The 14,473-nt window shown below is 49.0% G+C and overlaps 1 protein-coding gene across 3 annotated transcripts in view; it reads right to left on the bottom strand.

Moving 5' to 3' along the window:
* The window catches only part of RHPN1 (rhophilin Rho GTPase binding protein 1), a 73,038-nt gene that overhangs the window by 13,944 nt on the left and 44,621 nt on the right, over positions 1-14,473 (bottom strand). For all 3 annotated transcript variants that reach the window (XM_019528251.1, XM_019528253.1, XM_019528252.1), the window contains exons 4-10: positions 11,169-11,244; positions 10,648-10,725; positions 9,044-9,168; positions 8,078-8,244; positions 7,234-7,421; positions 4,497-4,653; positions 920-1,039 (exon numbers count right to left, since the gene is read on the bottom strand). In XM_019528251.1, coding sequence (XP_019383796.1) covers positions 920-1,039; positions 4,497-4,653; positions 7,234-7,421; positions 8,078-8,244; positions 9,044-9,168; positions 10,648-10,725; positions 11,169-11,244 — 911 coding nt within the window. The remainder of the gene's footprint in view (positions 1-919; positions 1,040-4,496; positions 4,654-7,233; positions 7,422-8,077; positions 8,245-9,043; positions 9,169-10,647; positions 10,726-11,168; positions 11,245-14,473) is intronic.

Raw genomic sequence — 14,473 nt, 5'->3', positions numbered from 1 at the left:
AACTATCCTCCTTAGCTCGTTGAAGTTTGCCCTCCTGAAATCTAGGGCTGCTGCCTTGCTGCCGGCCTTTGCCACCTTGCGCTGGATGGTGAATTCCAGCAGGCAATCATCGCTGTCGCTCAGGTGGTTGAGCACCCGTAGGCCCCTCACCAGGTCATCACCCGTGGCCAGCACTAGGTCCAACAAGGCGTCTCCCCTGGTGGGGCTGTGCACCTCCTGGGTTAGATGGAGGCCCTGCACTCTGTCTAAGAACCTACGTGAGCGGTCAGACCTGGCTGACTGCTCTTCCCAGCAGATTTCCGGGAAGTTCAGGTCCCCCATGACTACCACATCCTTAGCCTTCACTACCTCTGTGAGCTGACCTAAGAATTCCTGGTCAAGCTCTTCTCCCTAGTTGGGAGGTCTGTAGTAGACTCCCACCATTAAGTCTCTTTCCCCTCGACTGCCTTGTACTCTAACCCAAAGCACTTCAGAGTGCCCCTCCTCTGAGTTTAAGCACAGAAAAGGAGAATCTTGGCATCATCATGTCACAGCCACCAAAGAACCTGTTCTTTTCAGAGCCACCAGCAAAGAACAGGCAGAGCTGTACAGACAAGGTCTCATCCCACACAACCATATGGCCCTGTGGATACTATCTTTACTCTGATCATATCCTTACAGCTACATCGCTCTGTTAGCAAAGCTGAATGTCTCCCAATTCAGGCAGTGTTACACCCCGCTCTGATTGAAATCAAATTGGCACAGCAGCTGCAGCAGAGCCAGAAAAAGCTACATAGAGTTGTCAAGAGCACGCAGCTCTAAAGTTACCCTGGCAGCTCTCTGACTAAAGTCAGTAAACGTAAGTACGGCCTAAGATGGCCCAATGGGGCTTTTGAGATTTGTGCATCAGAAGTTCATTGGTGTGAGGCAAGTTGCTTACCCAGCTTCCTTCTCTCCTCCTGGTCTTGCAGCAGCATGCGAAGAGAGGGTCCCTCTGGCATGGTGACGTGGAACTGGATGAAGACCTTCTCATGCTCCGGGAGGTCAGCATCAGATGTCACTGTGCGAGAGAAGCAAGCACACATGAGTTCAGGAGATGCTCAAAGCATCACTTAGCCAGGACCAGACAGACAGGGATAATAAGAAGCCTCCACAGTGAATATTCAAGAGCTGCCCGCTTTAAAGGGTGGGTGCATTTATGGCAGTGGAACTATGTTAAAAACCCAGGGGCAGGGCACAGGACTCAGGATTTAAGGGTGTGGAAAGACTTAAAAAGAAGGGGAAGGAAAGAACATAATATACTCCTATTTTGGGGCAGGCAGTTCACACTGAACCCATCACTACAGGCACATTGCAGGTCTCCTGGTTTTCCCAGTATCTTTTTAAAGCAGGTATGTAAAAGAAAGGCAGTTAATATTTATATCAAACTAAGTAACGCAGAGCCAAGATGATTAAGATTGACACTGGACACCAAAGCAAGGACTACCTGAGATGTGACCCTGCCCTCCTCTGGGCTGGCAACGTTAATATTATGGCAGGTTCTTGGGGAGCCTGTTAATGCAAATAAGCCAGCACGAGGTGAGCTAGGGTAAGAAGTGATAGCGCATCGATACTCTGCAGTAACTCCCCATGGACATGCTCTTGACCCACAGGGAAACTTGTTCTGCAGTGAAAGTGCGATGCACCTACCCTGCAATTCATCATGAATAAAGAGAGTGCCTGCAGGTGCCTACTGCAGAGCAGATGATGTAAAAATCTTTGCTGAACTCATGGGCACTCTCTCACGTACCCATACCCTCGGACCTGGATCCCTCAGTGCAAGGCATTGTCCTCACATGGGCTAAAAAAGCCTTTGCCCTGAGGTGTTTAGCACCCAAGCTGGGAAGCCAGGCCAAGCAATTAGATCAGTACTACTCAAACTTTCTACCCCATTTGTGAACCCTCTGCCCCACCCCGGTCCTTGCCTGGCATTGGCCCATTGGGCCTGATGGGCTCCCTATGGCTCCAGAAATTTAGCAGCAGGGGAGCAACAATTAACATTGCCACCATTCCCCCACCATCAAATTTCCAAATCCTTGGGGATGACAGCTTTGTGGGCTGGATCCAGTTTCTGGACCAGGGACAGGGCCTCCTTGGATTAGATTATAAAAGTTTGTACAGCCAAATGAAGTCCTCCCTGGAGAGGTGAGATTGAAAGTTTGCTGTTGATTTTAGCATGGGTAAGGCTATTCAGAACAAGGCCATATATGGGGGCTTCCTCAAGTATTCACTATTCAAAAAAAATAAAAACCAAATTCACTGGAGAAAGCTCTGCCTCCTGTTGGGGTTTAGCTCATAGTGACAAAAGGGCACTACCCATGATCCCAAAGAAGGCAGGTCTCAGGACAAAGAGACCCTATGGACAATGCCACTTGGAATGATCCTTGATACAGATCTGTCTTTTTTACAAGCCCTTCAGACACCACATCTAGTCTTTGCTATTTTTCAAAAATTTATTTTTCAGCCAAAGCTGCTGTTACTGTACTTTGGTTCTGATAAACTTCAAAAACCCCTGCAGAAGAGACTGCAGGGGATCTGAGGAGATAAATGAGCCAGTAGCAGGGTTCCTGGTCTGAGAAAATCCTGTGGGCTCAGTTGGCCTGGAGTGAGGGCAGGGTGGAAACAAGGCCAGTGACTCTGAAACCCCCACTCACCAGCAGTACCTGCAATGCCCGCCCGGTCCAAAGTCCGCAGCCAGGCTGACATGCCAGATACTGACTTTTGCTTTGCAAGCACTAGCTGGGGATTAGCACTTGACATAAAGAGCTCACTGATGGCCTGTTAGTCTGAAGAGGGGCGGATTCATATTCGTACTCACCTGCAAGACACCCATAGCCTTTTCAAAATCTAGAGTGGACAGGAAGAAGCCATGTGGGTCTCCACCACTGACCTTGCCTTGCTGTTAGCAAAAGCAACTGGTGTGTATGAAAGGGGCATGCATTTTAGGAGAAGTTTAGGAAAGAGGCTCAATGACACTCAGCAAGGGCAACTAGGCTTGATACCCTTTATCTTCTGCTTCTCTCACTACTGACTGAGCTTCCCACAGCCATGTTACCCGCAGTTCCTGGAGCTGCCTCCCAGCTCTGACTCACTAATTCAGAACCCTTTTTCTTTTGCCCATCACTCTCATTTGCAACATGCACATGGAGCAAGTCAGCATGTAACTGCTCAGGGGAAATCCAAGGATGCTCCTTAGAGCAACCGCCCAATTGCAAGCTTCCCGCTCCCTCATATCACCCTGAAGGGATGACTCTGTGTATGGGGCAGCAGATGGATTTGAGTGCTCTGAGGGAGGAACCAGGCCTAGTTGCTATCAGGCACCTGTCCCACTGCAAAATTAATGCTGACAATTTCATTTTTGAAACACGTGTTTTTCAGAAGTCTAATAGTTATTTTAATGTGACTCCACTCAGACATGTTCGGCACTGTACAGGCACATAGGAAGAGACCGGTGGGGACTATCAGGTGAGAAGGAACAGACCAGACACACGAACTTCTGGTTCCCTTCCCATTTTGCAGGTAGGAAATGGAATTGGAGAGACTCTGGGTGGGTCTATGGGGGACACTGCAACACTGTGTTGAAATATCCAGGCTAGCTGTGAGTGAGCTCCTATGCCTGCACAGCCTAGTAAAGTGCCTTGCAGACACACCAGCGTAGGTCTTGGAAGCAGTATTGCTGTGTCCACAGTGCCCCAGATGCGATAAACATTGCATTGAAGGAGGGCTACTGCTCCTGGCTCTGGAGCTAGCTCAGCTGGCAACTACAGCACCATGTAGATGCACCCAAGTGACTCACCTGGGGTCAGGAGTCTATTAATACTCTGTTTTATTTATAGGCACGTCTCTGTCTAAGGTAAGAAGGAAAGGCAAGGGGTCAGGAGCTGCAACCAGACAGGGAGTCTCTGTGGGCAGGCAGGGAATTGAACCCCAGTGTTTCAAGTCCCAGTAAGTGCCGTCATCCTAACAGGGACTCTTTGAGGACAACAGTCCTCTTGTCTTACTCTGGCAGCTTCACAAAGAGGGCATGACGCACACTGGCACTACTGAGGCCAGCATGCCAACGGGAGTGCCTCTTATTGCAGCTGCACTGACAGTACACTGACTGCCACAGGTACTACCACCTCTCAGCAAGCCAGTTCCTCTCCTCGGTAATTACTCCTATATCTGTGGCTGCTTCAAAACACAGTGCCTGTTGTATTTCCTCCAGTGTTAAGGATCTTTCTGAAAAACATTTGTACAGGCAGCACACAAGAAAGATGCCAGATTTACCCCTCCACCCAAGCTAGTGTCAGTAAGTGAGATTACAGACCATGCTGTTTGCAGCTCAGTATTTGTACTTCTTTTGAGTAGCCCTTATGTTTCCTCCTTCTCCACACTGGATCCTCAAGGGGTCCAGCATTCAGCTGCTACTGTGATCTGAGGCACAGACAGCACCTAAGACCCAAGTGAGTGTAGGGCCAGCTGTAAGCAGTACTCACCGGGGCAGTCGCAAAGTGCAATGGCAGTATAGTAGTGGGACAAGGCCTTGAAATGCTCTGACTTGACGTGGACCATGGTAGTCCAGGAGAAAGGAACGTAATCCTTCACGTGGGCCTGCGTCATGGTCTGATGCACCAAGGAGTAAACATCTTCAACCTGTGAATGTGAAGACACAGGCAGTCTAAAGCAAGTTCTATTAGAAAAACCAGCCGCTCTGGGAGGCTTGCAGGACAGGCCAGTAGCCTCACTGCTTGAGACGTGTGTGTCTGGGGTGGCCACAGTACTAAAAAAATGGAGGGACAAGAAATCCAGAGTGGGAAAGGAGTGTTTGGGTAATCAAGCCCCCCCCCCACCCCCCCATCTCTTACTTTCTATAGTGCAGCTAACTGGGCTTGGTACCAAACTCAGTGTGCGCAGGGTCACTATACCAATACTTAGCATTAGTTGGCCATCATTAGCTAAAGATTACAATTCTTTGTGTGAGGGGGAACAGAGAGCTACTGAGTGATGTGACAAAGACCATGATGAGCCCGTGTTTCAAGGCTAGTGTTGGATGCCAAGTCTAGAAGACCGGGGAACTTCACTAGTCTGGCTGCATTTAATGTAGTGCTCGGACCAGCGCAACTGGAAAAACAGAAGCTCTCGTGTTGGCGACTTGGACGACAGGGTGAAGAGTAGTCTGTTTAAATATGCAGACAACACCAAAATTTGGGGTGAGGTGGGCACGCTAGAAGGGAAGGACAGATTACCGCAGGACCTGGACAGGTTACAGGGGTGGGCAAATGAAAACAGGATGAGATTCAATACTGACAAGTGCAGGAAGCTGCTCTTGGGCAGTAGGAACCAGCAGCATACCTACAGGTTGGGCAACTCCCTTCTCAAAAGCACGGCGGCAGAAAGAAATCTTGGAGTCATTACTGACTCCAAGATGAACATGGGCCAACAATGCGAGAACACGGTCAGTAAGGCTAACCGTACCATGTCCTGCATCCACAGAGGCATCACAAGCAGGGCCAAGGAGGTGATCCTCCTCCTCTATGTGGCACTGGTCAGGCCGCAGTTGGAGTACTGCATCCAGTTCTGGGCGCCGCACTTCAGGAGAGATGTGGACAACATGGAGAGGGGCCAGAGGAGGCCACTCGCATGGTCAGGGGCAGCAGGGCAGGTCCTACGAGGAGAGGCTATGGGACCTGAACCTGTTCAGCCTCCAAAAGAGAAGGCTGAGGGGGGACCTGGTGGCTGTCTATAAAATTACTAGGGGGGGACCAGCAGAGTTTGGGAGAGACTTTGTTCCCCTGAGCACCTCCCAGAGTAACAAGGAATAATGGCCATAAATTGCTAGAGAGTAGGTTTAGACTAGACATTAGAAGGCACTACTTCACAGTCAGGGCAGCTAGGATCTGGAACCAACTTCCAAGGAAAGTGGTGATGGCTCCTACCCTGGGGGTCTTTAAGAGGAGGCTTGACGTTTACCTGGCTGGGGTCATTTGAGCCGTTTTCTCTCCTACCCAGGGCAGGGGGTTGGACTAGAAGATCTACAAGGTCCCTTCAGACCCTGCATCTATGAATCAACCTGAAATGGTAGAGGTAAGGAAAAGCTTGGCCACCCATTTCCTACATGCCCTGTCCATACAGCACAGGTATAAGAGACAAAGTTGTTCAGAGGACATGATGCAGCACTGTTCCAAGCCAAGGCACCCCCCTGGCTCAGCACCTGCCTCAAGGTTGTCTTAGCATGACAAGGAAACATTGGCTATTAGAGGGCACTGGGGAGCAGGCAGCTTATGATCTCCACATCTATTTTGGTTCTACATGTAGCCCATGTATCTGGGTGGGCATTTAGTGTAATGTATGCAAAGTGGTGCAGGGGGCTGGTTTTGGAGCTTACCCACTGTTTCGGGTACATGCCTAATTCTATCACAATGATTAAACAGTGCTGTTATAGCAGCACCATCCCTGCCTTAGCCCCAATTGGCAGGGGATTGTTTTAGGATTTATGGAACTGGGCTTATTTAGTCTAAAGAGAAGACTTGGAGGGGATTTAATAGCAGCCTTCAACTCCCTGCAGGGGGGTTGCAAAGAGGATGGAGCTGGACTGTTCTCAGTGGGGGCAGATGACAGAACAAGGAGCAATGGGCTCCAGTTGCAGCAAGAGAGGTTTAGGTTGAATATTAGGAAAAGATGCTCACTAGGAGGGCAGTGAAGCACTGGAACAAGCTTCCTAGAGAGGTTGTGGGATCTCTATCCTTGGCAGTTTTTAAAACCCAGCTGGACAAAGCCTTGGCTGGGATGATGTAGTTGGGACTTGTCCTTCTTTGAGCAGGGGTTGGACTAGATGTGACCTCTGAGGTCCCTTCAACCCTCATTTTCTACAATTTTATCTATAAGTGTACAGCAAGTGTATTCAGTTAAATCAAGTCCTGGAGTGGACTGCTTGCACCATTAGCTCCTCTGCAGGGCTGGCTTGCTGCTGCATTTCACCCGCTGGCCCAGTGAGTGGATCCAGCCTGTACAGCCTCCCTTGCTCATAGCACAGATGACAGCTTGCTGCAGCGTCTTCCCAAAGCTGCCCCTGTGGGCATGCCACACCCCTGATCACAACCGGGCTGTACTGTCTCCAAGAACTACGTTGCTTCTTCCATCCCCAATGATTTTCCTCTCTTCCCACCCCCCCCAGCTGGCTCTGCTAAGACACAAAGCTTGTGCTGAGTGTGGAGAACAGCAAGGCCCGCATACCCTGGTGGCTTCCTGCGCAATCTGCAGCTGAGTGAGGAAGTCGTCCTGGGCGTGGATAAGCGTGACTTTCTCAAAGACGCACTCCTGCACCTGGGCGATCATCAGGTGCACCAGCATATTGAGGGAGGGGGCACTCATGTCCAGGCTGGGTGCATTGGAGAAGTTCTCCTTCAGGTAGTTGAATGCACCTGCACAAAGGGAAGAGGCTGGAGGGAAATGCTCCTCAGGACCCTTCTGTTACCATTCAGGATTCAAGGGAGGATGTGGCTGTATCAGTGAGACTACTGGGTTTAGGGGAGCAGCAACCCCTAGGTACAAATATGTCCATCACTTCACTTTGGGATCTCTCATCTCATGACTCCACAGAAGAGGGGATCCATGATAGCACCAAGAGGCATGCATCCACTCCGCTTCGGCGGTGATATATGCATAGCAAAGAGGATGCGTTGCACAAGTGTCCCACAGCCAAGAGGGTGCAGCTGCTGCCTCTTGCTGTGATCTTGCAGGCAACCAAACTCTGAAATCAGCAGCAGAGGAAGAGAGGGGACGAGCCCCTGGGCTCCAGTGCTGCATGGAAGCAGGGCCTGAGTTGCTGCCAGCCACTCATCCCCTCCTGTCCTTTGCTGCCAAAATCAGAGCAGGAAGGAGGAGGGAGAGGAAGAGTGACTATCTCCACATTAAAAACAGGTCCTGCTATAGTGGGGGAGCTACAGGTCAGGAGTGGGCAGTCTGGGGTGCATGCTACACAAACCTCTCAAGTGTCTTGGGGTAACAAGGAGTGACACTGTCCCAATTTCCCCCTGAAAACTGAACACACTAGTGCAGCTCCCAGCAGCCGACGTACCAGCTGCCTTCTGAAACGCATCGATGGCCCGATCGACCCCCTGTAATGTGGTGCGGTCCTGGCGTGCCCCAATCTGGGTGTGCAGAGCCCCAATGTTGAAAAGCACACTGCCCTTCTCGAATGCCAGCGCACGCTGATGGGATGGGACTCCTGTCAGCGAGTCGTACCTGGACAAGCAGAAGTGGGGAGAAACACCACTGAGTTAGTTGTGGGCTGATGTGCTTGAGATACATCCAGGATGCAACTTAATGTGGTGAGAGGGGAAAAAGTTTTCAACACAATGGAGAGTGTGGGTGGAGAAAGGATACCACCACCTCTGTGAATGCTCATCATGGTAGAAAGGCCAGTCAAACAGAGTGGGGACTGGAGATTTCCACGATGAATCATTCAGACAGGAACAAAGCCATGGTGCAACGCTGCACCGGGCAGCCTGCACCTCTCTACCTGCCAAGCCCAGGAGCTGCCAAGCAAGATTTGGCAGGAATCAGCAGGTTTCTGGTTTTTTGCTGTTCATCATGCCCAGAGCTCGGTTGCTCTGGGCTCAGGGCGTAGTCACGTTTGGCTCACCTAGGAACAGGCATTGCATGTGCTTGGATCACGTTTTGCTCCGACTGTGTGCGACTCCCGGCCAAGACTCACAAGGCATTTGCAAACAGGGATTAGCCTGCAGCACTGAACAAGGCAGGCAAGTATTACAGCCCCATTCTGCAGCCCTCAGTTAAGTGGATTAAAGCATCTTGCTCAAGACCACATGAAACCACAGTGCTGGGACCAGGACTGGGATTCAGATCTCCTCACTGGTAGAGCCTGTTTTTACCAACAAGGACAGGCGGGAAGAAGCAGATCTTCAGGTTGTTACAGCCTGGAGTTCTGTCTCTATTCAGCTCTAGACCCACTCAAACTAGTGATATTTAAAGCACATGCATACACGTTTAGAGGACAGAACAGAAAAAAAACCTCACTAACCAGTGGAAGAAGACTCCCAGGTTTTTACTGGGAGGGAAGAACCGATTGTCGAGAAAGTAGAGCTGGTTGTAATACTCCATGAGAAGCTCCAGCCCTGCCTCGTTCCGGCTGGGTGTTCGCATGGCCTGTGCAAGAGTAGGAAGGGAGTCAAATGGAGACAGGAAGTCTTGGCCTTTAAACACTGAGGGGTGAAGAAGAGGCAGGGGCACCAACAGTTACCAGACACTCACACCTAGCCATTTCTTAAGTGCCACTTTAGCTATGTGGAAGTCTTAAAAACAAGTGTGAAAAAGTGTATGGGTGGTGGCTTTGGCATAGAGGGATGAATTTCATCCACAATTCAGGATAGGAGGTGCTGAATGAGGCAGGGGATGGGTGGAAAAAAACAGCATGTGGTCATGCAACATATGACTACCAAAACACAGATGCATGTATCTGCATGAATGAACCGTAGTTTGCTGGTGACCTCAATTCCAAAACTCCTTAAATGTGGAGGGCTTAACTTTTTGGGCTTATCTTTTTTGCAGCGTAGATGATTTTTGGATATAATCATATACACCCAGAGGTGACATCACTTAACCCACGTGAAATCGGAGATCAGGGGAAAGGCAGCAAGACAGAAGCACAGCTCTGGGTTAGTTCATTAGAGCTAAGCTTAGCAAGCTGAAAGCCAGCGGGTGTTTTATTGCACCCTGGTTCTTCCAGCAATGCTAGCCTTGCAAAGCTTGAGGAAAAACCAGGAAATCTGGTCAAATCTAGGTGTGGGGAGTACTTCCTGTTGGCTTCAAGCAGCAGTTTCAAAAATCAAATGGTAACAGATACGGGATGGAGTTCCATTACAAATGGATAGCTCAAATGAGCAGTCCTTTCCAGATTTCTCTAAGATTGCGCTTCTCACTGCCCTGTTGCAACTTCCCAAAAATGCATGATGACAGGGTGGTTTTTTGGTTAAGTAGTTTGGACCCTCCCCCCATATCCCATTTTAATCATTCCCTGTTATGGCCCCAATCCCGTGGATGGAGCCATTGCATCTGCCCAATTCCAATGATGCCGGGGGGGCTGCAGAGAAAACACTTAGACAGCCTCAATTACAGGACAGGGCGTCAAGAATTCCTTCTCTCTCTATTCAGAAAGGAAAAAGATGCACCTAGAAAGTTAAGACTTATTAGATCTACCTTCAAGGGGAGGGTAAAAGTTCCCTTACAATGCCTATTCTATGCTTCCTTTTTGCCAAAGTTCCTTTCACTTTTTGCCGAGGACACAACGGTCATTTACTCTTGCCCTGGGGATGAGTTATAATTCATTAAACAATAATGATAAATTGCTTTATACTCAGCTTTTATTGCTGTGCAATCCTAGGTTAGCAGGGCATTAAGAGGCTCCATTACCTTGCAGTGAAGCTGTTATTTTATGAGCTACACTATGTTGTAAAGTATAAACTGCCGCTTCAGTGTTTTAATGTGTGCTTCAGAAATCCAGTACCTCAAAGATACAAAGCATTACTGGGGAGGTGTGAAAGAGAAGTGGAAAGGGGACTTCTAGAAAAGTTAATAGCTTGTAAAGCAGTATCTTCTGAGGCAGTCAAGGCAGGGAGGTGCACAAACCTGCCGCAGCTCCATGAACTCTCTGATTTCCTTGTCAAACAAAGCTCCATCCTCCCCGTAGTGTTCGCAGATGAAATCCTGGGCAGAAGAAATTAAATGCATACACTGGATTAGTAGTGCACCCACTGAATGATTTTCACAGGGGACTCGCCACCCACTGAGCGAATGAACGTCTGCCTTTTGTAGATACGCATCACACCGTGCTAGGAGACAGCTCTGCACGCTCAACACGTGTTTCTAAACAAGCCACACTCAAGCACAGGAGCTATGGGAAAGCAGCTGGACTCCCAACACCAACACGTTTAGGATAGTTTAATATTTTTTCCATGGCTTTTATCACCTCCAGGCCTCGCAGAACCCTATCACTCACTGATTTATGTGCAAGGCCATACAGCCAGGCAAAATAAACAATGAGAACATTCAGAACCTCCCATATTTAGATTCCCCTCCAGCCATATTTATTCAAGGCCACAGCTGGTCCACATCACATGCAGCAACCCAGATGACTCCAGTGGGCTTACCCTCAATGGTACCATCAGGTCCAATTCCTTCGTCTCCTTCAGTCCCAGAGGAATCATAGGGACGCTGATAGCTTCACTGAAAGAAAGAGATATGTGAGCAATTGGGAGAGAATCACTACCTTGTAAGTGACAGAGAACCCTCTTGCTTCAGGTCTAAAGGGACCAGGAAGACAGGGTACTGCATGTCAACTAAGGTGCAGCGGGATGGTTTCAAACAGCTTGCTCAAAAGCAGCCTGCACTGCCTGGTGTCAGACACGAGATGAATCTGATCCCGTGAGGGCCGCTCTTTTATGGGATTCTCTTGCTTCAATGGCAGAGCAAACATTTCACATTAGAGCTTCTGGAGTTTGTGGCTGTATTTCACAACTGTGCTGATTCTGCTCCATCAAAATCAAAGGCAAAACCCCCATCTGACTTCAACGAGCCCAGGTCTCAAGGGAGCAGAGAGAAACCAGACAAGTGAACGAACCCATGTCAGAAACAGCTTTCCACTTCGGAGTGGGATGGGACACATTCCCAAGTCCTGCCACTTATTTGCTCCCAGGTCAATATATTTTACGATGAAAAGATTGTGCATATAAATCTGGGGTGAGGTGAGCACACCAGTAGGGAGGGAAAGACTGCAGCAAGACCTGGATATGTTACAGGGGTGGGCTAACAAAAACAGGATGCGTTTCAATACTGACAAGTGCAGGGTGCTGCACGTGGGCAGTAGGAACCAGCAGCACACTTATAAGATGGTAAACTCCCTTCTTGAGAGCACGAAGGCAGAAAGGGATCTTGGGAATCATTATGGACTCTAAGATGAACATGGGCTGACAATGCGAGGTCACGGTTGGAAGGGCTAACCGGACGGACCTTGTCGTGCATCCACAGGTGCATCTCAAGTAGGGCCAAGGAGGTGATCCTCCCCCTCTACGCAACGCTGGTCAGGCCACAGCTGGAGTACTGTGTCCAGTTCTGTGTGCCCCACTTCAGGAGGGATGTGGACAACATGGAGAGGGTCCAGAGGAGGGTCACCTGCATGATCCAGGGACAACAGGGCAGACCGTACAATGAGAGACTGAGGGACCTGAACCTGTTCAGCCTTCACAAGTGAAGGCTGAGGGGGGACCTGGTGACCGTCTATAAACTCATGAGGGGGGACCAGAAGAGTTTGGGAGAGACCTTGTTTCCCTGAGTGCCCCCTCGCATAACAAGGAATAACGGCCACAAGTTGTTGGAGAGGAGGTTTAGATTAGACATCCGTAAGAACTACTTCACAGTCAGGGCGGCTAGGAGCTGGAACCAACTTCCAAGGGAAGTGGTGCTGGCTCCTACCCTGGGGGGCTTTAAGAAGAGGCTTGATGCCTACCTGGCTGGAGTTATTTGAGCCCAGTTTTTCTCCTGCCCTGGTGGGGGGTCGGATTTGAAGATCTACAAGGTCCCTTTGACCCGACTTCTATGATTCTATGAAGCTTCTGCCCCGACAGTTAGAGCTGGATGACAAACCTGAAAACTCTGATGCTGGGAATTTTGGATTCTGCACTGCCAGGTTTGGAAGTTTTCAACTCCAATGATTTGACACCGTTTATCTCACAGATACAGGTACCAAAGCAGCACACATTGCTGTAATTCCATTCACTTGATCAAGAGTTAAATTTTTCCCTTTTACAACAGCTACAAGTACAGAATCAGGACCATCAGACCTCGGATCAATGGTTTGGGATGCATATGTGCAAAGTACTAAATCGGCCACAGCCATGGGTCTTTTGAACCATTCAGGGAGGGAAATCTGGAAGAAAGATCCCACTACAGGTGAGAAAGTCAAGGGGAATAGAGAAGACACCATCCCTTATCAGCACATATTCAGTTGCTTCTGTGATGGGCACTAGGCGGTTAAAGGATCACTGCCCTGCAAAATCACCATTTCCCCCTGTACCTGTCACTGTTTGTTTATTTGGGAACTTATCTACTCCTTTTCACAGGCCATGCCAGCATATAACCATCTATTCAGCCTCCCAGAGGAGTGGTTCAAAGAGACAGGAAAGGCTAGTGGAGAGAGATGTGGGAGGGGAGGGGGAGGTCACGCAGGGTCAGAACGATTACAGACGGGGCTTAGACAACAACAGGTTCTGTAACCTGGGTCTCTCGTTAACACCAGGAGTTTATCAGCTGTTTCTGAAATATCACAGGCTAGTGGAAAAAAAATGGAGGGCAGGCGTGGAAAGCAAGCATCCATTTGTTTGGTCTGTTCCTATTTACTTAGTCCCTGAATCAATGGCTTCACAAGAGCTATAATTAGCAGGGAAAAGTGGTTATCGCTTTTTCTCTAATGAGATTTCAGCCTGGGACAAATGCACTGAGTAAACAAAGAAGGTTTGTTTGGTTTGCAGGGTTTTTTTTATACCTACAGTAAACAGGGCCCTTGTAGACAGTGAGAAAAGCTGGGAGCTGGGCACTTTCAGTATGGGACCCCATATTATTCAGAGAGCTGGGGATCATCTGTCCTCATGGCCGGTGTGTACTGAGGATAGGATTAGAAAAGAGTCAGCAATCCTTACATACTCCAAGGAGCTTTTAGGCAAAGAACCTGTATAGAAGAGCCCTTCACCAGGTCAACAGCCACCTTGCAAAAGAAGTAATGAGAGAAAAGGATGCAGAGTTAGGGCTGACCACTAAGGAAACAGAGAAATGCCAAGCTCCAGAGAGGCAACCCCAGGATTCAGTAGGATGGGCAGTGCTTCCTTACTCCTTTCCATCTAGCTCCTTTCCAGCCCCTAACATCTATGAATCTAGTTTTGGTTCCCTCTAAAATCGCACACAGGTACGATACCCAGTCAGAAGCAGGGGGGAAGGCTGCCATTTTATTCACGAATGGCAAAACTGAGTGACCAAGGGAGCAGCTCACACTTTACCATTTTTTCACCCTGCAAGAGGGTCACACGTCTCCTCCCTTTTGCAACAGAAATGCAACTATCCTCTATCAAGAAAGAACAGGAGGGATTAAGAGAACTGTGCAGACAGCTTTGCAGGGTAGTGAGGGAGTGCATTTCAAGCTTCGAATCTGCTGCGACATCTCTGATAGTTTCACCCCGGGGGTTGTTTCCCTTTTCACCCAGACAAACAGCTCTGCTGAGAGGTCCCAGCATGTCAGCTTGCTGCTGGCTACCATGCTAGGATTACTGCTCCTGTGAGTCAAGCGGATGAGGTTGCTCGGTTTAGCATTTCAAAGCAACAGCGTGCTTCAATTAATAAAAGGTCTGGCCTCTAAAAAAAAAAAAAAAAAAAAAAAAAAAAAAAAAAGGGGGGGAAAAAAAAAAAA

The sequence above is a fragment of the Gavialis gangeticus genome, unplaced genomic scaffold, assembly GCF_001723915.1.
Source record: "Gavialis gangeticus isolate Ggan-Ray unplaced genomic scaffold, GavGan_comp1, whole genome shotgun sequence".
NCBI lineage: Eukaryota > Metazoa > Chordata > Crocodylia > Gavialidae > Gavialis > Gavialis gangeticus.
Note: the sequence above shows the minus strand (reverse complement) of the source record. Positions and strands in the feature narration are given on the sequence as shown.